At 40.0% G+C, this 27,748-nt stretch overlaps 1 protein-coding gene across 3 annotated transcripts in view; it reads right to left on the bottom strand.

Annotated features, from left to right (window-relative positions):
• Positions 1 to 3,139: 3,139 nt before the first annotated feature.
• plppr2b (phospholipid phosphatase related 2b) overlaps positions 3,140 to 27,748 on the bottom strand; it is a 59,777-nt gene continuing 35,168 nt past the window's right edge. The window contains exons 4-8 of one of the 3 annotated variants that reach the window (XM_085162892.1): positions 13,543 to 13,663; positions 12,905 to 13,155; positions 10,707 to 10,883; positions 9,447 to 9,577; positions 3,140 to 7,108 (exon numbers count right to left, since the gene is read on the bottom strand). In XM_085162892.1, the coding sequence (XP_085019018.1) occupies positions 7,000 to 7,108; positions 9,447 to 9,577; positions 10,707 to 10,883; positions 12,905 to 13,155; positions 13,543 to 13,663 (789 nt within the window). In that variant the 3' untranslated portion in view covers positions 3,140 to 6,999. Of the gene's footprint in view, positions 9,578 to 10,706; positions 10,884 to 12,904; positions 13,156 to 13,542; positions 13,664 to 27,748 lie in introns of all 3 variants that reach the window. The other 2 variants (XM_085162893.1, XM_085162891.1) reach the window with 2 other exon arrangements.

The following is a 27,748-nucleotide window of genomic DNA, read 5'->3' as shown; positions in this document are numbered from 1 at the left end:
TTGCCAAGTGCTCAGTAATGGCCGACACACGAGATAGTCTGTATACACCCTTTTCTAGTAACTTTTGTGTATGATTTGTTTTTTAATCCATTTCTTTCTTTGTGCCTTACTGTCTCTGATTTGGTCAGAGGCATCAGTAACAATAGCAGAAATGCAGCAAACATGTGAATTTAATGTTTGAGAGCCCAGAAGTTTGATGCTGTAAGGCACTGGAGCCTCCAGGGCCATAAAATAAATGAAAGCATATTTCTTCAAATCAGCAGCCATAGCGTCTCTGTATCTCTCTCCTTTCTCTTTTGGACACACACATATATATATATATATATACACACACACACACACACACACACACACACACACACACACACACACACACACGTGTACATATGTGCACTCACACTCGCAGTGTTAATGGCTTCATAATTGTCAGAGGCAGACCACTGAGGATAATCAGGAGACTGCAGCAAGGCAACAACCACTATTTGGAATTTACTATGACAGATAGTGCCTTTTTATTACTCAGAGGCCTCTGGTTTGTTTTGGGATGCGATAAACCACACTCATTTGACTACCCCCCCCCCCCCCCCCCCCCTTGATACTTCTCTTTCTCTTTCTCTCTCTCATCCTCAGTCTCTGCTTCTCTTTCTCTGTCTCTCTCTCAAACACACATGCATAGCGGTTCAGTCCCAGACAGCGTGTGACTCAGGGATCAAGGCCATTACTACCAAACACTTAGTCAGGGAGTAAAGTTCAGCTTATCACAGGAAATCACAGACACGCACACACACAAAGGCGCACACAGACAAGCACGAACGTACTCAAGGAAACGCACACATAGAAGTGCAGTCAGTCATACATGACCCTTTAATACATAAATTGAATGCCTATGAGCAATTTGGTCTCAGGTGAGAGCCAGACATGTTTTACATTTTTCATTTTTCATTTTTTTTTCCCCAGAAGGTTTAATGGTGTAATTACATTTGCACTTATTTAAAACTGTCTCAGTCACGATGAACAGGTAAAAAAAAATCCAGATCAAAATCCATGCATCAGGTCCAGATATTTAGCTGAAGCCTCAGCACAATACAACACAATAGCTCTGCACCAAATTCTACTTTTATAACCCTTCCTCATTTTCAGTTTTTTTTTATAGTTGATTGCTCTGCTATATAACTGAGTGGATGGTCATGGCGTTCTGATAAATTGCATCACTACATTTATAAAAATGCTCATTTTCTTTTGTCCTTTTGTGTATGTATGTGCTGAAAGTAGTATATGTAGAAGAGCTGTTGCACTAGCCAGTATTAGATTTCACACTTGTATTTTGATGTTAATGTAACATCAGTCTGCTCTCCCAGCCTGGCTAGCTCATTCTTTCTAACTCCACCTCAGATTTGTTCCATTTTCAAGCTTGTTGTCTTCAGATCCAAGTGCTTTGAGGCAATTTATAAAACTTCACACTCCCTCTGGAACCACAAAAGGCTTTATACTACTTTTTTTTTGTTTTTTACACTTGTAGTACTCCTCCCCAAGACATTTAATAAGATTTTGATGTTTAAAATCAGTGGAATCCTTTCTCTTTCACACAGGTATCTTAACGGATATGCTTCTCGTGTTTGCGTGTTTACGTCTCGCGCATTATGTTCTGTCATAACCGCTGATCTATCTCTGACTGCACTTAAAGTGATATTAACACATTCTAATCACCCAAATCAAGTTCATCATTCATCTCAGATGGCCTATATCAGCTCTAGTGGCTTGACATGTTACAAAATATCCATCCTGTTTTCTCAGTGTCTAGCTTTGAGAGAGAATTACTCATGTCCAAAACACTAATTTAACAGTCACAAGTCATTAGAATAGCACACGTAAATTATTAAATTGAGTGGTTTTGCACTCTGAGGCAGAACTTCAAGATGTAAGTGATTCATACTCTAATTGGAGTGGATGTGTGCTTTTGCTCAGTAGCCAGTTTGTACGATTGGGAATGGGGATGCTGGCAATCAGGATGTAGAAAATGTGTGTGTGTGTGTGTCTGTTAGTGTGTGTATGTGTGTGTCAGTGTTAACAAGAGAGACAAATAGGAACAGAGAGAGAAGCAGGTGCATCACTAATGGCTTTTTAAAAAGGTTACAGCGTAGCGCTCTTCTTTTCTAATGGGGCTCTGGCTGTGCTTGAGAAGCAATTTCCGGAAAAGATAATGTTGTCGAGAGAGTGCAGAGAGTTCTCTGTTTGCGTGTGTGTGCGTGCGTGCGTGCGTGCATGTGTGTATTTGTGTTGTTATTAACAAGACTGACAAACACAAACTCAAAGGAACACAAAGAGGGGCGGGAAGAGATTGGGGCAATTGAGAGAGAATAGAGAGGGAGAGAAATTGCCTTTGTCTTTATTGCAAAGTAATTGTGCCATATTGCATTGCATTTATTAGTTGATGAATAATGCCTGCTCCCGGGCCAGCAGAGGTCTCAAGCCAAAGTAAATAAATAAATAAAATTTCTCTTTTAGCATATTTTTACATTCATAATGTGGGGTTTGATTTCATAAACATTAAAGCTGGTGAGTCCTGAAAGCCCCTCTCTTGCGCTTCCCTTTCCCAGTAACCATGGTAAACAGTGCCACCCTGTGTCCACAGTTATCTGCTTCAACGTTTTGAGCCACGTTTCTGCAGATTCATGAGGAATAAAGCTGCAATCCCGATATGCTGCAGATGTTAATAGTATATTGATAAAGACAGATTTAGACAAATGTACTTCCAAGTGCTCATTAGATAATTAAATGCAAGTGCATATGTAAATACATTTCATGTGTTGATTAGTACATCTTAAACAAGAAGTTCAATTAAGACCACTAAGGGGCAGTACTTTCCCATTACTGCCTGCATGCTTTACAACAAACCCCGTAGTGTTTACACTGTGAAATTGACAAAATCAGTAACAGTCGACTTTTCAGAATGTGATGTTGATGAGAATTTTATTATTTTATATTTATTTATTATTTTCCTAAAAAGGAAATGAGTGAAGCAATCACAGATGCAGATTAATTGTGGTTGCTGTGGTATCTCCAGAAACCCTTTTTGTGAAGCGTAGTGGGAATCTAAGATCACAGTTTGAGTCAAGCCCTCCCTGATTTCTAATATAAAGTCTTTTTGTGTCGAAATAGCAAAGCGGTGTGCTGTACAGTACACTGAGTACTTGTAGTATGTATTGTGCAGATGTGTGAAACTGGATCATGACTCCAGAACCTGAGCACAGACAGATCTTTCCCACAGATCATCGCATGTCATGACATACAGCAGCAGGAAAAATGAAAATTGAATTCCATCTAGTGGCGTGCTGGGTCACAGTCACACTGTCCCGGCTAGAATTCTTGTAATCAGTCACGCCGGTGTTTCATTTAAAATGTCTAACACCAATCAGCTGCAATGTTAAAATCACCAGCCTTATATTCTGTCCGTCTAGTTCTGACTCTAGACACCTCTAGCAGTGCCCTGTGGTTGGATAACCACTGTGGATCTGGTTCATTTCAGTTAGAGACATTATAATAGAGAGACATGGCACTCATATTCAAATCTATGGCACAATTACACAATGACAAAAATGGTGATATTAGTTTAATTTCCAGGGGAAAAAAAGGAGTTTTTAGAAATTATTTCAGGGACAAAGTCAGCACACCACTGCAGCTGCTTTTATTGAATTTGTCCCATGATGGGTTGAGATGATTTGGGCATGTAAAGAGGAGGGATAGTAGATTCATTTATTTCAGCCTGTACTACTTGATTATTCCAGCATTGCCCATCATAACATACACTGGCATCAAAAGACTTTACTTGTAGCCCTTCACTGGCTTAATATAGTTTAAAAAATATTATTGCTGGTTTTTAAATCCCTGCACAGTCGGTTTGTGGATGCGCTCTGCATCCACAAACTGCTGACGCCATATAATCTTGACTGAGATCTTCCAACATGACCTTTATAAGTAATGCCAAAGACTCGTCAGGTCACTAAAGGTGATCAAGCCCGTGCACTCTCAGCAGCACGACTGTGTAATTCCCTGCACGAAGAACTCTGTGAGATAAGTGTGATTTATTTGTATTGTTTTGCTTCTTTAAACCATGTGTACATGTTTTCGCTTGTTTCCACTGAATTTGAAATTGCTTTAAGTTCCAGTGAAGTTATTTTTGCATTTTTCAAATTTGTACATTCTTATTCTTTAGCACTTTGTATCTTTACTTTGTTCTATAAAAATCCAAAGAAGTCAAAGCAAAATAAAGGGTGCTGTCAGGGAAGAGGAAAATAGGAAGACCACAGTGACGCTTCATGGATGTAATGAAGATTGATTTTTCTGGTCACTGTTGTCAAGATTAACAGAAACCATTTGTCAATTTTCTTCAGCTATCTAATTCAGGGTCACGGGGAGGCTAAAATAGGGCAAGTAAAGGGTACACCTGGGACAGGTGTTTCAGCGCTAACACAGAGAGAGACCTATGGCTGGTTTAGTATTGCTAATAAACCTAACCCTGTGCATGTCATTAGACTGTGGGTGGAATTACACAGAAAAGCCTGTGGATTTGAACCCAGGACTCAGGGGTGGCTGTAGATGGGGGTAGTTGGGTTTGGCTAGAATAGGTCATCTACTAATTGGTGGTTGGTTGGTGGTTTGATCCAGACTGCATGCAGAATTCTTGTAATGGGGCAAGATACTAACCCCAAGTCGCTCTTTGACACAAAGTATGAATGTATGTTAATGTTATATAAAAAGCACTAAAGCATAGTGAATATTTGTGTGAATGGCAAGTTATATAAAGTGCTTTTAGTGCTCAGGCAGAGTAGAAAAGTGCTATATAAGAACCGGTCCATTTACCATTCTTGCTAGCTGCTCAACTGAAACAAATTGTCCAAAAAGCGTCACTTGCATGTGCAGCATGCACCACTACTGAATGTCCGATATTTCAAATAAGACCATGTAACAAAAAAAGAGTAAAACATAAAATCTATATCCTCATTAACGGTAGCAAGGAATTCAACTAAATCACACACAAAACAAAGTGAAAATTAGAAAATGTAATTCACCAAGCGGTGTGTTATAATTGTGATTTATTTTGGTAAATAAATACAAAACAGTGACATTTCAACATGAAAATAACATTATTTAGACAGTTATGGTATTCTCTATCTCTTCAGTTATTTACAAAAAAAATTCCGACTGAAAAGTTTCACCGTAGGTAATCACAGAGCTATAATGAGCACCTGCTATAACAGGCATTGTTAAGAAGCCTTGGCAGGGGTCCTTCGAAGGCCTGCAGTTACACACATGCACAAGTGTGTAATTATAGCAGCTACTTTTGACAGTTTAACTTAAGAAAACAGATTGCCAAATTAACAGTTATGCTGCCATACAATGTGCTCATTATAAACATACAAACAAATATGCACACGCACTCACGCACACACACGCTTAATAAAACCTTAACAACGTCTTCTTTATATAACCCAGTGTGTAGGGTAGTATACCCTCCCTGGAGTGTCCTTTTGAACTGAGCAGAAGCAAGCAAGTTGTGAGCCAAACACCCCAATTTTATGCTTTTAGATTTCACACACTTCTCCACTGCGCTACATTCCTGCTTTAGATCAGGCTACTACTCATGTTCGTACAAGACAGCTTCAGGTAGCTTCACATTTTTCACACAATAAATCATAATACGGTATATACTGTGTAAAAAAAAACCTATATTCTGTACAAAACTATACACAGCTCAGAGGGCTTACCTCTGTCTTACACACTGGTCTGTGCCATCACTGTTAGAGAATCGGTGAGAGGAAACACTGATGGAGCTAGGAACAACTAGACAGGACAGATGCATGAACTGCAGCAAACTGATGTCATAACCACTCTTATTACAGACTAGTTTTGGAAACACCAGCTGATATAAATGTAGGAAACATCATACAGGTGTCCAGTATTTAGATAAATGTACTCTGGAATAAAAGACGATGCATGGAAGTGTTAAAAAAGGGGACGAGGGAAACAGACAAAAGGGATTTTGTTTTTACAGACTTTCACATTGGAACAGGCAGTATGTCAAATCACAGAGTTCTCCATAATGTTTCACAGGATGGAGATTAATCCTACAGTACATTTAGAACACACACCTGAATAGAAAGGAATAAGGATATTTGGAAAGTTGGTGAAAATCAAATGCTGTTCACTTCGAGGATGAATTAAATGATGCCAGAAAACACGTGGCATCACGAGCACAGCTGTGGTGTGTATAAATCTCTCTTCTATCACGTCACACAATATAAAATAAAAGAAAATAGGATACAACACAGGTTCGTGAACACTGAGTCGGTTCATCTGTGCTATAATTTACAAAAGTGCTTTCTCTTTGACAGCATCTCTTATTGACTTTGAGGATAAAAGAAAATGTTAATACTCTCGATGGTACCTGTATTCTTATTATAAAGGTCTTTGTTCTTATTCTTGTCCTCTGCTTGTTTCTATTTAATCATCCTGAGTGTTACAAAATGGTCTTGAGGGCAATTCACTTGTGCCCGGGATTTTCTTCGATCCCCAAACCCTCAGCGCTGCTGAGTTGTTTTTGTAATTGTTTTTGTTGTTGTTGTTGTTTTTAAAATATCAAGTCATCACCAGCCAACAGTCTTTATAGTCTTTGTGGAAAAACTGGACAAGAAAGCAGGAAACAGTATTGCTTTAACAGCTCTGGCTTTGGCGAGTCATGAAATGGGTCTTTTTCACCCAAAGGAGAAGGTAGGCCACCGTGGATGACAAACAGGACAGTGCAAGGTAAGGAGGGCAGGTCTCTGTCTCCGTCTGGTCCTTAGCAGATGGCGAATTTTGGCCAGGCTCGCCGCGTGTGATTTTTGCTGGTTTGTCTCATGTGACGGGTGGACCTTCAGACCTGGGTGGATTTGACTCGTCTGAGAGGCTTTCGTCCTTCGGGGTGGGCGTGGCAGGGCGGGGGGCACTCAGTGGGCAGGTCTAGACTGCGCTGGTGAGGCAACGTCGTGAGGGGAGGAGCACATCGGGAGGGGCGGGGGACGGGATTGGCTGATGGTCATGTGATCTCAGAATACGGTAGCCCTGGAGCCTAATGGGAGGACACAGGAAAGGGAGGGGAAGACGAGAGAGAAAGTTCATATCAGAACACATTGTAAAATATTTGGGAAGTTAAATTTTAGAGAAAAGGGCAAATGAACTTGACTAGACTGAGATAATAACAGTAAAAAAAAATTCCCAGTGATGATGTCTAGACAAGAGAATGGGTACACAAAGCTGGGATATCAGACAGCAATCAGAGCATCTGGTACACATTAAGACATAATGAGTCAAACAAGACAGGAGGATCATTCCATAAAAGATCCATAAAATCTGACCCCTCAAATCATCTGACTTTTTTTTTAGTATATAAAAACAAAGCCTTACAAAGTTGCTCCTTCATACTGATGTATGAAAATTTTCTCTAATAGGTTGTCTTGTTGCACATATGCTTTATGAAAATATCAATTCCACAGGTCTCTGGGTGCGTGTTGTTTTGTCACTATGGTTTTTGTATATTCACGCCAAATTGCAATCCAACCTAGACTCATGTACACATGGTCACGCTGACGTCCTGAAGTATAGTCAGACTGCTTCGAGGTAATAGAAAGTAAATAGTAACTTTAATAACCATTAATCACATCCAAGCTATGCAGAAGAGCATATCTGAACACATGTTAAACCTCAAAGCAGATCAGCCACAGCAGTAGAAGATCACCTGGTGTGCAACTCCTATAAATTGCACAGGAAACAGAAGATTGGAAAAATGCTGCCCGGTCTGATCAGTCTTGATTCCTGCTGCGACATTCAGACGGAATCAGAATAATATATCAACAACATGAAATCTTGCCTTTGATCAACAGTTCAGACTGCTGGTGTAATGGTTTGGGGAGTATCTAAGGGAGCCAAAGACTCCCTTAGAACCAATTGAGCATTGTTTCACTACCACAGCTTGCCTGAGTATTGTTGCGGACCACGTCTATTCCTTTGTGAGCCGAGCAGCTATGTTCTGATGGGTTGAACATGACAATGACATCACCGTACTCCAATGGTCTCCATAGTTACCAGATCTCAATCCAATAAAGCACCTTAGGGATGCGGGGAATGGGAGACTCAGGATGTGGATGTGCAGCCAAGTAAAAATCTGCAGCAACTGTGTTTCCAGCACCTTGTTGAATATATGCGATGAAGAATTAAGGCATTTCTGAAGGAAATGGATGTTCAATTTAAAAAAAAATGGTTACTTGTTAGTAATGATTAGTAAAGGATTTCAACACAAAGGAATCAGAGCTGGAAAATGAACCTGGTATCAAAACAAAAGACCTTTTATATTCTACTTGTTGTGACCAGCCACCTCGATCACTTGTGGATATGACCCATAAAAGTAAATGCTTTTTTTCTGTTCTTCTACATTACAGACTACATCCCATGATATTAATGCTCAAAGCTGGTTATAGAAATAAGAGAAAACATGCATAACAATAGATAAGATCTGGGTTTAGACTGTAGCACTCAAAGTGGGTGTAAAATTGATCTGAAGCTCAAAAAAAGATCACAAACACTGAAAATATGTAATATGATGGCATGTAATATGTCAATTTTTTTTTCTATAACGTTAAAAATGTATATAGTTTTTCTAAAGACACTACATGTCAGGGCCCTGGGTCTGAGCGACCCAGGATCCCTGAGCAGTTATAGACTTATGTTACTTCATATGTATTTTTGGTGTTGCTACCCCTCTTCTCTATGCTTGTACATATGTGTGTGTGGGTGTGTGTGTGTCTGAGCACTCGTTTACAGGCGCCTTCAGGCCTGGTGGGTGTGGCCTTGCTAGGGGACTGGCCACACCCGAAACCACACACCTGCTGCTGATCAGGGCTCGTCGGGAGAGTCTTGGAGCTCCCACCGACGCGGGATCATTGCGTGATACTTCCCGTCAGTTCTCCAGTTGGTCTGTTTGTGAGTGTGAGCTTACCAAGTGTAATTGAGAGTGCTAACTACTGCATCTATTTTCCCTGGAGGATTGCTGGACAAGAGGGCGGACACACGGAGCACAAACACTGGGAGAAGACACGGAGTGGAAGTCGGGGACACACGGGAATGTATTGTTGTGTATCAGTTTCGTCACTGTAAATAAATGCACTGTTTACACACAGAGCAAAGGACCGCGACTGGGTCCTTCTTTCCCCACATCCCCACCATCTGCCAGCCAGACCGTGACACTACAGCTGATTCTGAGGAGGTCAGGTTGGACGTACTCACAGATTTTTCATGGAATGAAAATGCCCAAACCTTTCGATAAAAAAACAAGTACATGTACATTTGAAACATTGTTTTGATCGTTTTGGTACATTTCGTTTCCCCCACCCCTTACCTGGAGGCCACTTAACTTTTCAAGTGGACTCTCCACGCGGGGCAGGCTGAGAAGAGGCAGCCCAACGGGGGGCTCTGAGCGCTGTGGAGGTGGAGGAGTCGGCGCTGCTATCTGGGTTGGCCTGAAATTGTTGATCACACATGACACCTGGTAGAGAGCAGACAAAAAAGGTGTAAAGGGAAAAGGAAGGGATAAATTCGCTCCACTCCACTATAGAGATAGATGATTTTCTGCTGCATGAAATGCTGAAGTGTGCATGGAAACAGATAGTGAAGTGGGAGAGGGAGAGACTGAGATAAAAGAAAGAGGGATAGGCAATGAATTTTGGGGGGAGGCATGGAAAGAAATTTATATTCTTAGGGACACACAACAGAAATGACTTTGAAGTTAATACTCATCCGAGAGGGTTTTTTTTGTTGAAAATAGATTTGGGTCAAGAGGTCCAACACTAAATGACATTATTTGAATTATCAATATAAAAGACTGTTTAGTCCACGCTTTTTTTTTTCTTTTACAGTCATGTATGAAAGTGCATCCTTTTTTGTAGCCTTAATCATCAGTAAATCCTCCCACCATCATTCCTGTAACCGTATTTTACCACATTTCTCCCTTCAACATGTCCCACACACAGAAAATGGAGTGGAACAGATCACAGTTTGAGTTTTTATGATGGTGAAGGCACAGAAAGTACGACATCCACAAAAACAGCATGTAAACTCGAGAATGACAAGAAAATGAAACTAAAATGCAAACAGACAAAGGACAGCGACATACAAAAAGCACGCTGGTGACACCGCCGTGACCACGTTATTCATTTATTTTTGCAACGGTTGTTCTCTGTAACTGTAAAATGGAAATACAATAAATGTGAATTCAAATTCTACCTTTAAATCACACCTTTAAATACAATAATACAAATATTAACAGAACATTCAGTCAGTTTAGTCAGACAAGATTGTGATGTCCATTGACAGTAATTTATATTTGACAGCAAGGCCTGATGGCTACAGAACAGAGCAGGCATCAATGACAGCAGACGTGGCATTGATTAAGTCAGGCACAGAATGAAAATAAGGAGGCTGGAGGATGTAGGCAGGTTGCTGAGCAGCTTGCAGAGATAGAAGCAGCTGTAGGCAGCTTATAGCAACTGACAGCATATAAGGTGACTGTGTTCCTATCTGGAGGTGTATAAATAGGCTATGATCTATCGCCTCTTTCACCCTACTTTCTTTTACTACCCCTCTCATTGTTTCCTCCCTCCCTTTCTCCTTCTTACCAGAAAGGCAGCAATGGCACCACCCGTTACGAATCCAGCCAGAACATCGTTCCAGTGGTTCCTGTGTTCAGTCACCCTCACCACCCCAACCAACACAGCCAGAGACAGCAGCACCAAGCATAATGTGGGCTTCATCAGGCGGGTCCCTTTTGTCCTGAACACCAGAGTCACATACATCTGGAAAGCAGTAATACACTGAATTAGGTACATTTTTAAAATGCTATGTTATCTTAACAAAGTAAAGAGTTGAACAATGTGTTGAAAGCTCAAGCAGCAAGCTGAGATAATGCAAAATATTCTAGACACTGACTAGCTTAATTGTTCAAACAGCTTGAGCAAACCACAAGAGGCTGCACTCTGCAGAGATTTTTGAACAGCTGAGTGGTTTATCCGCAGGGAAAGCAGCATAATAAAACCACTGCAGCTGGTTTAAAGGTTCTAAAATGACAGGAGCAAGTTAATGTAATTACAGAGAAAAGAGGCAGAAGGGTGTGCGTTCTTTTTGTCCAACTTAGGTAGTTAAGTGAACGTTTTTTACTTTATAATCTTTTACATGAACATATGTTAGTTCTGAATATTCAAAACTTCGAAAGTCGGGTATAAAACTTGCCAGTTTGCAGAGGGATTGTTTTAAGAAAAGATGATTTTTGGTTTGCTATGCTCTATGTAAAGACTGTGTTCAAGCTGATGTTTATTTCAGTATGTTCGTAAAATGTAGATTTATCTAGGGATAATCGGGAGTTTTACTTCTGTTTTTTATTTGTGCACATACCTTAAAATGTGGTTGAAAGAACTGCCAGACTTAACCGTATATTTGTCATAACTGATGTAAAGTGGTAGCACTGGCTAGTGTTTGAATCCCGACACATATGATTCTGTACCCCAGGATCTCCAACGTGGAGATGGAAATGGACGGCTGCCCCGTGTTTGAGGAGCAAGTGACTCTGGGATGGGGTATAGAGCCACATGGCCATGACAAAAAGGAAGATGCACACAAATGCCAATTTAAATACAGTTTATTTTAAAGAAGAAAAGAACTTTAACCAACTATAATGGATGTAATCAGTACAATCAGCGGTGTAAGTTAGAGCATGGGTAAAGAAATGGTTCATGCAGTGTTGTTTAGTGTAAAAATCCAAACCACAGAGCCACCCAGCAACTGAGCTCAGAGGCATTTCATAGAACGCTTGTGTGCTCAAAACATCACTTCTAGATGCAATAAATCAGAAAACTGGAGTTCTGCAGTGTGTGAACCTTTCATTCTTTTCAGTGTCACTGATGGGAAACAAGCCACACCAGCCCTCCAGTGCCTGTGGTTAAGACCAGCCACACAAACAGGTTGAAAGGAAGGAAGGGTGGAGGTGGTTGTCACGGGATGAAGATCAGTTCATAGAGGTACATAAGGCCAAGACTGTGGAGGGACTTGTAGAAGATCTCATATTTATATCAGTGCTCTCTATTGGGAGCCAGTGTAGGCGGAGAGTAGGGTTGATGTGCTGCCAGGATTTAGTGTGTGTCAGATCCAAGCAGCTGAAAAATACTTAACAGTGGAAAAAAATAACCATGTTTTCAACCTGGTACAAAAACCTGTTTGGACATCTATACATATACAAATATATGGGGGTAGTCTATTCTATTATTAGTTTTTTAAATTACAGACTGTTGAATTACAGGTGGCTGAGGGCTCCAGCTGCGTGCTAGTGTTTACGTCAGCTGTCTGAAACCAGCCATGTTTTCATTTCACTTCCTTTTGAAGCATTTTTACTGTAATTATTTGACAGATATGTATGATTAATTGCACAGCCAGTCCAAGTAACCTATACTCCAAATTTAATGAGTAAAATTATAGTATTTCATTTATATTTCTTCTGGCACAAATTGGGAGGTGTATGTGTCTGTGCAATTCACCTATACAGTCTGTGGATGCACCTTGCTTGCCAAGCTCAGCAGCTGATAACTCAGCGTTCAGCATTAGCTAGACTTGAATAATAGTAAAAATGTGCTAATGTTAAACAATATAAACAATATTAGTCTGCTTTACGCCACTTATCAGAAACTTTTCTGGTGCTTTGTTGTGTGTTATAGCTCTTCTAAAGACTCTTCATAAAAGTTGCCTTAATATAAAGTAAAACCAGATCATCAGTCATCTCATCCGGTGCATCTCCCTTCACCCAGACTCAAAAAAGAAAGTCTCCTACCACCGTGTAGATGGCTGAGTAGAAGCTGAGCGCTGCATCTTTGGAGGGGAAGGATTTGCGGGCGGACACCACCAGATACGGGTTTCCTGTGCAGGCTCGGTGCTCTGCGATGTACTGCAGTGGAGACTGGCAGCCCAGAGCTGTGTAGTTTGGCTTACAGGCAGATAGGAAATGAGGCGTCTGGTTTCCTGTCACCACCTGACCGGCATTGGCAAAGATGGTGGTGGTAAAGAGGCCGAAAGAGTACACACCTGAGCGAAAGACAGAGTGAAAGTGAGGGAGCGTGTACAAGAAAACAAGCACTCTCCTGGGATTTCAGCTGTTATTGTTGATTTTATGTGTTTCGCACCAAATGACTAGACAGAAACAGTCTTTGCTTTTATGCTTCAGAACCTCAGTCTGTCATACGGATGTGGTGAAAAAGATCACAGAGCATCAACAGAATGGGACATAAAAATAAGGCTAACGAAAATGCGTCCAGAGGAGACTCATGTTAAGGACAAGGGCTTTTTGTGTTTAGTCTACATACTGTAAGATAGAGATGTAGTGGTGTAAGCCTTAATGAGGCTTCACCCCAGAGAAGAGAGGCTTTATTAGTTAAAGCAGAAGAAGCTCTGATCTTTAAGACTGTGACTGACCCAGAAAACGTACGATCCTACGGAGGAGAGGGTTGAAGTAACAGCAGTCAGCCGTCACTATGGTCTTCTCCTGAGCGCCTTCTGTCTTCACAAAAAAACTGGTCACCTCCCCGATAAGAATCTGGGACACACACACACACACACCAAAAGAGGGAGACCACAAACATTTTTGTCAAACAGAAAGCTTAAACTGTGCGCTTAAGTATTGATCAGCCTCGATGAATATTCTGTCAGTTAAACATGGTGCAAAGCCAAAATTATTCATGACTGTTTCTCCCTCAGCCTTGATTAAAATTTCCCCTCATCATTTGGCTGATTTTATGCTGCTAGTAAATCCCGACACCAACACCTCCCATTCCTTGTCATCAGCGAAAGTTTGTTTGTCAGCGTCTATCCAGTTTTTCCGCTTATATTTTACTGCAACTCCATAAAATCATGGATGGACTGGTTATGTCACACAAGTTAACAAGCTCGGTCTGAAAGATAAGATCAATAAAACCCATTTTATATGGCTTTCTTGAAATGCTTAAAATTTATGAGCAAACGCTTTAGCTCGCACTGGTCACACCCTATCACCCATCACTGTATATATCAGTATTTTTACATTACAAAACTCATTTGAAGAGCGCACACCCCAAGCATCTGGCAGCTGTTTGAAAAGCACTTTTAAGTCAAAGCAGCACGACCTTGATCTCTTTTGACAGGAGAATAAATTGACTAAACACTATAATACACACTCCAGGATACCATTAAACTCTGCACACTGAACCTGTCTGATCAGGGGACCTCCGCTGACAGAAGCATGGGTATATGTAGGTTACCTGCTCATACAATATGCGTGGCCCAGGGCCAAAAGCGTGGGACGATGCTAATGCACTAAAGCTCATTGCCCTTAGTGTGGCAGATGAAGGCTGGGGTTTGTGTTACGGAGTAAGAATTACCAATAGAGGACTCGGTGTGACATGTAGTAGTGTGTGTGCCACCATAAATTATCTGTTTGCAGCATAATGTCACCTGAGTGCCGCAAAGCTATGCAGCAGGGGTGTGCAGGTTGTGAGTGTTGCTCCTGCATCCCTGCGATCACCTTCAAAGTTTAGCATGAAAATGAAGACGACCTACTACAGAGTTCTAACTATTTATCGAGATTAATTCAGCAAAAAGTGTAAATTCATTTTGCCTGAAGAGAGTTCTAGTCCCAGGCATTTTTCTTCTTAGTGGAAATTTTTCCCTTTCAAAGCAGTCCTAATGTTTGCTATCCCGTCGCTCTGAGCTATCGAGGAAATCCATTTAATGATAGTAAATTGTATAGTGCTAAGTGCAAGTGATCCTGGATCTACATCAGAAGAGTTGGCGTGTGACTGAATAATAGATGAATAATAGATAAAGAATTAAAAAATCTTTTAAAACAAGTATCATAAGATAAATCTGACTCAGGATGCACGATAAAGTTTTGATTTTTCAGAACTGAGTACCGGTACTGATGCTAGAGTGAGTGACAGGTGTGGGTAGGTAGAGCTATGTGTCAGACTGGAGCTGCTGTCAGTTACTGACCTTATGTGCACATCATTTCTGTGGACTTGATGGCTGTATGACATATTTATTCAGTATTTATTTATTTATAAAGTTTTGTTATGTATGTAAGTGTGTTATGGTCATTCTTTGGGTCCGGATTTTCTCTAGCTCTTGTGGACTGACTTGACATGTATGTGTGCACATGGCAGATTTCACCCTGTTGTGTTGCTTTCAGGCAGAGACTTGTACTCATTCATCCTATCCTGTGATGTCTCCTGCAGAGATTGAGGTGACACCCACCTGTCTCATAGTGCAAGCTTCTTGTCATTTTACTGAGGCAGAGATGTTGACTTGATATATAAAACTCTTTTTTTCCACATGGAGAAATACAAGTTTAACAGGTAAAGCAGTTACATGTAAATTTGTGTCTGATGCCCAAACTTAAAAAGCTCTATCAAGCCTCTGTTGGTGGTCATAAAACTTGGATCACAGTGAGTTTCACTGAGAAAGCAACACTACAAAGGAAAGGCTTTCTTGTATTTGGTTTAAAAAATATGGTCAGAATCCACAGAGGCCGTGGCAGAGCTTTAGAGAAGAGGAAATGAAAGCAGTCTTTCTTTGATTCTCTGAACTGAACTTGGGTGTTGCTATAAAACTGAAAGAGAGCATCTGTCTGACAGGAACATGTGTAGTGAGGTAATTATTTAGGTTGCAAGGCAATACATAGATTTAAGCCATCACAAGGAACTACCTTTGTAGTGTTTCTACAGTAGAATCATGATAAAACTCTTCTAATGTATTCCTGTGACTTGGCTGTGTGAAGTGAGTGTGGGGAGAATATGTAGAAGACCGGAGGAGACAGCACCACTGATGATAGATACAGTAGCTAGCAGCCAACAAGGCAGGAGGCAAAGAGACTTGCAAATGGTGCTGGCAAATAATCATTGTGAAGCTGAGATTACAGATTAAAGAGGTCTGTAACAACATAATTAAAACTATCAAAAGGCTCAATCTACAATTCTCAAATTAGTTTTAGCAGCTTTCTTTCTAGTGTGCAGTGCAAAAAAGATTTTCTTTTGTTTGCTTTTATTTTTATAACAAATCAAGGAAGCATGCCACGTGTGTGGTTTACGAGTGCTCTGGCTGCCACTAGCACGACCACAAAAAGGAAGACATCTCTGCAGGGCAGCAGGATGTGTAAGCAGCGTGACACAGACCTTATAAAGAACAGCATGCGCTAATTGGGTTCAGCACGTTATTTGGCCATTTTTAAACTTCAGCAAACCCCACAGAAGACAGCTGCATCCCTATTTGTACATATTACACACACTGTGTCTCGAATCTCATAATTCCATACTTATGCTCACACCATTAAGGTCCTACGCGCATTTGCGCTGACAATTATATGGCTACATTAAGTACTCTACGAGAACACAAATGGTGGACTGACTAATTGTCATAGTGGAGCAGTATACATTTCTAATCCTTAATGGTTGCCATCTTGACAATGTAGCAAAAACTTTCAGCGTGTAGAAGCAGGACACAGCAGCTGTTACGGCCATCAACTTATCTCCATGACCAAAAGATTTCTTTTATTTAAATGGAGAGAGAAAGAGCGTTAAAAAAAAAAAGAAAAAATCAAGGTGAAATGGGTTTGGGCCAGAGAAACAATGGGGTCTTGGACCCAGAAACCCCTGCCCTGAAGAAAGAAAACTAAACTAACAAGTAAAGCTGCAGAAAAACAGACTACCAGGACCGCTATCCCAGTCATCAATCATGCCATGAGAAAGAAAGAAGAGATAAGTAAGGGAGAGGAGCAGAAAAGAGGAAAAGTGGATAGAGGAAACAAGTACAAGGAAAGAGCATGTAACACTGAGCTAACTGTAAAAAACAACACTGAAGGTGGTTGTGCTGGCTCACAGAACATCACATGTGTCGTGCACATTCAGACCTCCAGAAACCTGTTCTAAAAGGTGTGTTTGTGACATTCAGTAATAAGCTGGTAAACCTAAAGGATGGATGTTTTTTTTATGAATAAGGACAAGTAGTTACAATTAAAGATCAAATCAAATCATGGTGCTATCAAGTCACTGAAAGGATTAAATAAATTAGAATACCATCATCTTAATCACTAATACATTCACAATTATAACATTTTCGTTGTCTTTAAAGGTCACCATGCTGGAATCTAGTGTAACACAATAAATATCCGTCCACGCCTCCAGCTGGCATTTTCTGTTTAGCCACTGATGTTACACGTGTTTTTTTCTTATTCATTAATGTTAAATTGTCATCTTCACTTCAGAAGAATTCAGTTCTAACTTCACAAATGCTCACAAACTGCAGAAACTAGCACAACCATCATTTCTGGTAAGAGGACAACTACATCTGTTCAAGACAATCCACCTCACAACTGAATACTTAGTGAAAATGCACAAACAAATATCCTAATTAAGACGATACAAATTTCCACTCAAACAACCACCTGGTTTAATTCTTTCTTATTTCTAACAGCAAATGACATTTTGTGTAATTACTGAGGGAATATTAATCGTGCACAGCTTACTCAGACAGCATACCGAGGTTACACAAACAGTGTTACTTAATGAATACTGATTTGTCAGTATACGCCTCAGAAAATCTTTGTTACAGACCCACCTCTATATTTTTTTTAAAACATTACATAGCTTTTCAGATTGCACAGCAACAAAAACAATTCAGGAATTTATGTGTCTGCTATCTTATTTATATTCCACAGCATTGAACTCAAGTTTCTTGATGATCCCTTGAAGGCAACATCAAACTGAAGGAAAATAAAATACAGTTAGGCTGAAGGGCATGTGGGAAGACAGAGTGGAGGACACTTGTTGAAGCATGTATTTGAAGGTTTACGTTTAAATAAATTATTCATTTCTGATGTGATAGCAGTGCAATGTTCAGTGCTGTAGGAAGTGTGGTGTTTCATACAAAGCTGCAGCTACAGCTAACAACTGAATGGGCTTGTTACCCTTCCTCTGCCATGTTTTTTCCCCCTAATTCTCGCTGTGAGAAAATCAAGACTGCACACCAATTAGGGAAGTGGTTGCCATATCCACTCCATTATCATTAATTTTTTTTCAGCTACTCCAAAGCTGTGTTCACACTGACATTCGCAGGAAGGTTTCCAACTGAATTGTTATCCCCTACATGTCTCCTGCTGTCATCAGAATTATGTGGTTTCAATCATTTTCCCCCACCCTGACCTCGCTAAAAGTAACTTCCTGCTGCTCCACAAAACCCTGACTTTAATCACAGTGAAACTTCTGAACGGAAATTTTAAAAGTAGTCTTGGTTTTCCCCAGCTTTTAACAAAGAAGTCTCTTTATAGGAATCAGTAGGTAGTCCAGCTTCACCAGGACTGCACATCAATATGTGGCATTGCAAGAAGGTTTGCTACTGTTGCAGCACAGTCTCAAGAGTGTGGCAGTTTTATCAGGACACATGCTGTAACACAAGGACAGAGCACCAGCAGCAGACTTACCAGTGTTGGGATTTTCTGGTGAATGCTGATTGAGCTGCGAAGTGTGAGCACAGGACCCACTAAGGATGTTAGCACTTGTTAGCCACCCTCATAAAGACTATTTCTCAGAGTCTGATTAGGAACATGCACATTAGTAGCCTGCTGGAAGCAATTTTGTTTTCCTCGCACAAAGGAGCAGAAACTGGTCCTACTACCAGGTTAATGCCACTCTGTCACCCCAGCTCTACTCATGTAATGGCACATCTCCTGCTAAACCACTTCCTTTTTGGTTGTCTTGTAGCTTGTCCAGTCACTTTCATTTGCACTGGGAGGAGATAAAATGGATTCACAATGGTTTCTGCTTCCTAACTGAACAGACTGACATCCATGAAGTTTTGTGTAACACTGTGATGATCAAGTATTCACTTAATTTTGTTGAACAAGGTATGTTTGAAACATAGCAATATACAGTACCTTATTATCACAGCACATATATCAAAGCTACACTTGTAAATATTTTATAATAAAAAGACATGGGGATTGTTTGCAGTTTGAGAGGGCTCCCCTCAGGAATACAGAGTTAATTTGTATTTGTCTCATTGTCATAGCTTTCCAACATTTCCAACGATGCAAAAAAAAAAAAAACATTCCCCGTATTCAGCCTGCTCAGCTACAAACAGCAGGCACACAGTTAGCAGCTATGGGCTCAGGAGAGACAGCAAGGTGTTGACTAATCAGTAAATCTGTGGTTTGATCCCCAGCTCATCCAGTATGTATTCTGTAGAGTCCCCAGGCAAGATACTGCACACGAAACTGCCTCAGATACATCCATGAGCTTGATGTTTGTGCATGTGTGCGTGATAGATAAAGTGCTTAGAGTCTGCAGAATAAAGTGCTGTGTGACTTTTTTTTTTTTTTTTTGGATTGCAAAAGCGTTAAAAATGTCACTCAGTTTACATAGTCCAGCATTTAACAGAGCCACATATTTCTCTTAGTAGTTAATGGACACCGGATGCTTTCAGATTAAACAGTTATAAAAGAGAATGAATAATGGAATTAATATTGCCAAGTATATTACCTCAAATGAATGCTAATGTTGTTTTTTTAATGGTAGTTGCTAGCTGTGTAAATAGGCACCTGTTGTTGGTTGTTGATAATATACTAGCACTGTGCTTTTACTGAATCTCATTGAGATTAAAAATCAAATTTCCAAGAGAGACCTGGCATCATGGCAGCGAAAATTCAAAAACACATGCACCACATAACAATTAAAACAAATACAATATTCTGTACCAGTATGTGAGAAATATACAATAACAGATCATTAAGAGCGACGTTAAAAACAATCACTGAAAGAGTGATGCCAGGTCTCTCTTGGAAATGAGATTTTTAAATAGTAAATAAAGGATTAATAATATTATCACAGGTTTAAATGTGTGGTGTGCAACACATGTGCATGCTTTTGCTTATCCTTGCAGTCGATCACTTTCTCTCTTAGACTGTAATTCTCACTCACAAATATCTTTTTTTTTACTTGTATCAGTAAAAAGTCCTATTTTTTTTCACCATAGGCTCTAAAAATCTGGCAGTGCCGTACCCTAATCCTTCTTCACCAATAGGATTCCTTTCCTCTTCAGCTCAGGCAAACCAGTCTTTGCTTGCTAACAAAAGAAGCACTGGGTGGGTCATTGCACTGTGTTCTGAGGGTTGTTTTGCCCAGGTGTGACCGGTCACCTTGCCCAGCTTTCACATTGCAAACAGGAGTTCAGAGCTCTTTCAGAACCCACACATTGCACACGACTATGTCAGCACGAATCTCTTGCTGCATAGTCAGTTCAGAGAGTGAGCGAACACTAAAGATGGACATGGATGGACAAACCAACTGTCTGCCTGCTTCTCTTCCGCAGGAACACTGAAGCATTAATTCAGCAATATGCCTCCATCCCAGGCTGCTCATGCAAACGAGCAGACCGCTTATTTTGCTGCACTACTTGTTGATGTAAAGGGTGCCAGACTATGAATGTGGCCATGAAATGGACAGTCAGGCCACTTACAAATATCCTGATGGGCTGTTGCATTTGTTCTATATCAGCAATAAAAAAAAAGAAAAGGCTCTTAAACCAGACAAAGCTAAACGCTGCAAGGTAGGAACATTTAGGGTGAAAAAATACACGCTACCGTAAAACATACACACACAGGCACGGATGAACATATCACTGATATTTATAACTAGTCTGTCACTTATTACATCAACCAGTTGAGCTAAGCTACAGAATGAGCGGTCTGGTGCTTTGTATGAACAGGATGGCCCAGCATGGAGAAAAATCCTTGGTTGAATTGTTGCTCAGCATTCGGCAGGTGCACCACATCGGAAATGCAACTGCAGACACAAAATTTAAAACTGCACTATATTAAAAATAAATAAATAAATACAGAGAGATTTATCTGATGCTGATAGACTTACTCAACATTGTGTGAAATTGTTCAGCAAGGATTGGCACATACCCAATGCTTATTTACATATATACAATACCACACTCTAGATTTAACTTTTGTCACACAGAAGTATTTCAAGGCTTCCAGTGTATCAGTGATAGCAGCCAGTACTGAGTGTGTAAAATGCAATTGAACAGTTGTAATGTAAAAAAAAACAGCTGAAACAAAGTTAATGTATGGAAAAATATACTGAAAACACACAGTTTGCTGTCAGTATAAATGACATTAATACATAGAGAAAGCTTGAAAATGCTGAAAATGCTTTATAATCAAGCAGCAAGATCTTCTGTCTGCATGATTTGATTCTGACAACAACTTCATGTCAGCAGAATTTCTGTGAAACTTCAAAACTCTGCTAAAGCAGCAACAGTAAATACCCTCTCGCATTTACAGCAATCCAAGTTAAATCCATAGAAGACATCGCCATTTCGTAATCTCTGCTTTTTAGCAATAGCAAATACTCAACCACAAGGACACACATATGGTCAACCAAGCCAAAAGAGAGAGAGAAAAAAAGAAGGGGGTGCAAATATGAAAAGGGTGAAATATTATTATCAGACAAACAGATAGTAAAGCAGGTGACAAGGTTTGTGAGGAGGTTCCAGTTTAGAGGAAGGTAATGAGGTGAAACAGCATTCAAAAATACAAAGCAACTGATTCCAAGCTAGTAATCTGACTTTAATGGTGCTAAGCATCGTTGGGTAATTTGAAAGTATTTGTGAGGTTCAATGAATTTGTTAAGATCAGAACAATGTGGTTGGGAGCTGCCAGACTGCCAGCATGCAGCCCAAAGCAAAATATAACCTGCTTTCCATGTTTTAGGTGTCTGGTGCCATTATGTTGATTGAAAATCAATCTGATTGTTTATGGGTTGCTTTCAAAGCCATCATGAGGTCTATCTGAAAGGTATTTTTGAGGCAACACATACCATATGTATTCATGCAAAAGTGGGATATAGTATAACAAATTCCAACATGCACTGATTTGATTTGATTTAGGAGACTCCAAATGAGCAAGGCTAGGCTGTAACAGTATGAAAACATAAGTACACAAGACAGGTGTCTGAGTCCTGCCAACATTAACTTTAATTCACACAGTCTTGGTGGACTGAAAATCCACTGAAGCAATGTGAAAATCTGACTTGGCAGTCAGTTAGTTTTGAGCAGATGTTGGCTGTTTTCTGGAGGCAGTTGCTGAGGTTTTTTTTAGGCCATATTTATTTTTTGTAGGACTATTCAGGGAGGGATAAAAGAGATCTCAGGTAGTGAGAGGAGATGGCAGGATACAGGCAGGCATTTGTGTGAAAAATACCTGAAGAGAGATAACGCAACAGGGTGTGGGAATGAGACGACACGGAGATAGTGGAGGGCAGAACATGGGGTAGCAGAGAGGGGCACTAAAAAGAGAAATGATGAATGAGTGTCACAAACTGCCCTCTCCTGTCACAGAGACCAAACAACTTTCCAAACAGAATAGGCACATTTATTCATGTGTTGTGCACATATGTGTAGGTGTCTGTGCACAGCAAAACCCGTTAGTGTGACTTTGCGAGTCAGGGAGTAGCTGTGGAGTCTTTGATGTGCAGCCCTGACAACTAGAGGTTGAAAAAGTTATAAGGACATCCAGGGAAACAGAGGTGGCACAGGAAAGAGAACATGAATGTGTTTGCTTGAAGTGAGGGAACAAAATCAAGAAGCTGAGATGATCTTAATTGGCGTTTTTGGGCTCTCTGTGACCAGTTTTGGGTGTAATGTGATCAGTGGTGGGAATAACGGCTTTACTTTTTTCAGTAACGAGTAAACTAACTAATTACTGTTCCTATCGTTACAACGCCGTTACAGTTACTAACAACAAAATGCGGTCCGTTACTGTTTTTCAACAAACAGAAGGTTGAAGCTGTGTTCAGCTTACCGCATCTTATATCAGTTGCACGGAGGTAGCTGACTACGTAAGTAATCTGGACGCTACAGCTTTAAGCAGCTGCGTGTGCTCCCGCCACCGGTAATCACGATCACTTTCTAGCACAACACCTAAGTCACATGACCACTTAAAGACAAAGCAACAAGGTGATATATACCAGTTTTTAAATTGTGTTGATAGGCCATGTAAAACCAGAGTCATGATAAAATGACTCTGGTTTTTTCCTCAATAGCTTAGTCGCGTTTACTGTCTAAGGACAGCGCTATAGCAAGCACTCTGCTTATGAGAGAGAAAAAAACGGGGAAAGTTTTAGGAGTGACGGAGAGAGAGAGAGTTTTGAGATGTGAGAGATTTGTGTTTAGTGTGTTTGGAGTGTGTAGTTAATGTGTTGTCTTGTGTAGTTAGTGTGTAGTGTTGTGGATAGTTTTGTGTTGTGTGTCAGAACAATGAGGCGACTGCTGTCTCCAGGTAGAAAAAGGAGTGATACACCTGCTGCTGTCAGACCTGCAGGTATCAGGCTGTGATGTTCTCCTTTATAGTGGACAGAAATAATTTTTTTGGAGTGGCACAAATAATTTGTGTGGCATCTTATTGAATGCAGGACAGCAGATTGTTCTGTAAATAGTTTGAAATGGTTATTTAGAAAATCAAGGTAAAAGGTAAATGGATGCAAATAACTTGCTAATAACTGCATAGGATTTTAAAATTGACAATTTATATTTGCATTTAAAGTTATGAAATATGATTCATTAAACATGTTTGTGGTTGTTACAGTAAAAAATAAACCTTTTTCTACTCTGATTTTATGTTTTTGTCAGATTTTAGATCAGTTGTGTTAATACAGTATGTCAAACTGAAAACACAACTGTAAATTCAGACATGTGAGGTTGTGCTGAAAAGGATGATATCAAACAAGGCAAAGTAAAACGTTTTTAAAGGTGAAATGTGGAGGGAAAATCAAAAGCAGTTAAAAAAGCCAATTATACCCTGGAACCCAGAGGATTAAATGTCTTTTTAAAGTAACGCAATAGTTACTTTTCAAGTAATTAATTACTTGTAGAATATTGTAACTCAGTTACTACTTTTTTGAAGAAGTAACTAGTAACTATAATTAATTACTTTTTCAAAGTAACTTGCCCAACACTGAACGTGATACACAGTCACACATTGCGCTAATCACATGACATTTTTCAGTAAGGCTATAATGTAGCAAGTTACTGTACTAAATACAGTAATCACATTACCATTATATCAATATCACTATTTGTGTTACAAAGCTGCACCAGACGGATACATATAAAAGAAAATATCAAACAAACATGATTTTTCCTTCTTCAACTCAGCTAAAGACTGAAAGCCAAAAAACCCAGAGTGATTTTAAAGGTGAGTGTCTGCTGACCCCAGCCCAGCAGCTAGAGCCTGAACTTCAACAGGTAACAAAAGCAGTGACGAGCAGTCAGGCTTGAAGCCTAAAGAATCACTGTGGAATTTGCTTTGTAGGAAGTGTCTTTGTGCTGGTGTTTATATGTAAAAACTGAAGAAAAGATGGTATGTGTATCCTCATTAGGATAGGAATTTGTGTTGGTGTGTGAGCCTGTAGCCTCAGATTTCTATTGTTAGCTGGTTATTATGTACGTGTTTCAGGTCCTTTTAAAGAGAAACAAAAACGTAACGAGTACTTGTGGCTTTCTCTGCTTTTAATTATGCAACGTACTTCATTGCTTTTCTTGAGTAACGACCAAAACACTGCCTGGGTCTGAGTGACAGTTGATTGTGGGATGTGCTTTTGCCTGCTTTTGTAAGCATGACTCTTCACACTCATTCTTGCTTCACATGCGAGCAAGCATCAAAAAGGATGAAAGGGTGATCGTTATTATTTAATCATCAGAGACAAACAGCCTGTTGAAAACCTAATTGTTTTAGAAATGTATTGTAAGACAACGGAGCCGTTAACAGGTATCTAATCATCAGCTTTGTCTGTAAAGGCAGGACCTGCAAACTCATGTTTTTCTGTAACATCAGATGTATCCAGGGTGTTCAGTCAAGCGTCACTTTCAATTTCTCAGCCCCTCTGCAAAGAAATATACGAGAGCTCCTTCAAAAAAAGACATCAGATCACACACAGACACACAATATACGTAGAAAACAGACACACACACTCGTTCGCAGGATGCACCGTGAGTAACAACAATCAGGAATCAGTGATGCAGCATTAAATGTTGGTTTGACGTCATGACGTATAAAAAGCACGTAAAGCTTGAGGCAGAGTGTGAAAATGTAAACCGATGCATCCATTCCTTCCTTTTTTTTTTGTTCTAGATTTGCGAGGACTTTTCTTCGCTAACACCTCGGGCACATCGTGAGAAAACAGTAAATTTAGCCATTTACACCGTGAAATGCTCAGAGTGACTCACATTTGATGCAGTGCTACATTCCTGCTCTATGTATTTACGGTTTGTGTCTATAACGCGTGTCTTGATAGATGTCCTTTACAATTATCCACAGTTTAAAAATGATGTAATGCTGAAAACGGCTCTCCGTTGGTTAATGTGGAAAGAAGCAAATTGAAAGAAAAAAGCCTTCATAAGGATTACACTGAATCTACATAAGGCTTCTGCAAATATCACATGACATCTGTTGACACTGCAAGCCCAGTGCTCTACTTTAAACACACACACACGCAGATACACGGCCAGCCTTCACACAGACTAGCAATGGTAACCATGACAATTTAGCTTCATCATCACCCACACTCTCTCCATCCTTCTCTGTATCTCTAGCTCTGGTTTTAATCTGTTTTTATTTTTTTGCTTTTTTTTTATAGGCCAGCTTTCTCAGGTCTTTGTGGAGGAGAAAGTAGGCTACCAGAAGCATCTCCCTTTTTCACTGTTTTTCTCTGATATAAATTTAAAAAAAAGTCCTTTCTTGCCTTCTCTCAATCCTCTAAGATTTTAACTATGACCCCAATATTCTTCCTTTCCTATTTTCTCTATTGATTCTTTTGCATTTTCATCTCTCTCGTTCTTTGAGTCTCCCCCTCCCTGTCCTCTTCCTGCTTTGTCTCTGTTTTTTCTATTTATTTCTCTCTCCATATCCTCATAATCTTCTCCCCATATAAGTTTCCTTCCATCTGTGTCCTCTTAAGAAGAAACTGAGGGATCCTGGCTCAGTGTGGGAAGAGACCTTGCAGCTAATCTACCAGAGTGCGAGTATATTGGGGGATTAGGGTTCTCATCTGCGGGTTAGACCATGTCTTACAGGCTATCACAATGGGAGCAGATAGCTGGTCAGGCGTATCAGCATGGGCCCTGCTGTCTTCATTTTTCAGACCTCAACCGAGTATGACTGGCAGTGACAGGATAAAGCTGTGATTATCCCTTATTATCCCTGCCCTTTTTTCACTGCTCCACCTCATACACATGATGATGCAATGATCTCGCCATCTTTCCTTCACAAACACATACAAAGTAAAGAGCGATAGACACGGCTCGAGACACTGTGATTTGATGGTCACTGGTCAAACAGCTTACAACTTTTTTTTACCAGTGCAAACCCCTTTAGATTATGAAAAGTAGCTTATAATTCTAATAATTCCCCAGTGACAGTCAGATAACTGTTGCACAGGAAGTAGAATGGATTATCTATAAATCGGAAGACTTCTCTATAAGTTCAATCCACACATATAAGTGTCCTGGAGACCCTGCTGCTAACTAAACATGTGTCTTTGTCAGTTTAAAGGTTTTAAGGATCAGGACACAATACAAAACATCAGGTCCATTGCATGTCTTAAAATTAGGTAAATACATCCTCAGGTGAACAACATCACATCACATATTAAATTGTTATTATCTCTTAAACAAAAAAACTAAACCAAACGCAGAAACAGTGTTTGCCCAACTGATACAGGATTTTAAAGACATAAAATTTAATTTATGGGCAGATATTTTTTTCCCAGACAAATAAAACATAAACTGATTTCCCCAATATTTGTGTAGTTATGTGTCGTTTTATGAGTGCCTACTAAGATAAAACAGTAATGCCATTTAATTATGTTTTTAGATTTGAAAAATGAAGGTATGTGTTAATACAATAGTAAAGGAGGAAAGACATCTGAGACAGAGCCATTTCAAAATAATTGTATACTTATCATTTAGAGTGACAAAGATTATTTGCAAGTGGAAAAAGTTCACCCCCAATGTCTGACCATGCAATGCTCAAAGAAACTGCAAAGATATAAACAAAAACAAAACAAGAGCTGCTTCTCAGACACTACGAGCCTCAGTTAGTTAAATGTTAAAATTCTTGACAACTGGAGAAAAATGTGAAAAAAAAATCTGTTGTATGAAAGTGTTGGCAGGAGACGCTGTTCTCTCGAAAAAGAACATGGCAGCAGCTGCAGAGCTGCATCTGAAAAAACCACAAGACTTCAGAAACAATGTCCTTTGGACAGACGAGACCAAAGTGGAGATGCTTGGCCATAATGCACCGCACCATGTTTGGCAAAAACCCAAATACACAATATCAGCACAAACACCTCACACCAACTGTTAACTACAGTGATGGAGGGAGGATGATCTGAGATTGTTTCACAGCCACAGGACCTGAGCACTTTGCAGTCGACGGGTCAACCATGATGTCAAAGGGTTCTAAAGTAAAATGTGGGACCGCTATCCAACAGCTAAAGCTTGGTCATAACTGTGTGATGGAACAGGACGATGATCCCGAGCACGGCAGTAAATCTACATCAAGGTTTTGCAATAGCCGACTTAAACCTCAACG

Source organism: Neolamprologus multifasciatus, chromosome 6 (genome assembly GCF_963576455.1).
Source record: "Neolamprologus multifasciatus chromosome 6, fNeoMul1.2, whole genome shotgun sequence".
In the NCBI taxonomy this organism is placed as follows: domain Eukaryota; kingdom Metazoa; phylum Chordata; class Actinopteri; order Cichliformes; family Cichlidae; genus Neolamprologus; species Neolamprologus multifasciatus.
The sequence above is the reverse complement of the archived record's forward strand: the minus strand, read 5'-3'. Positions and strand labels throughout refer to the sequence as shown.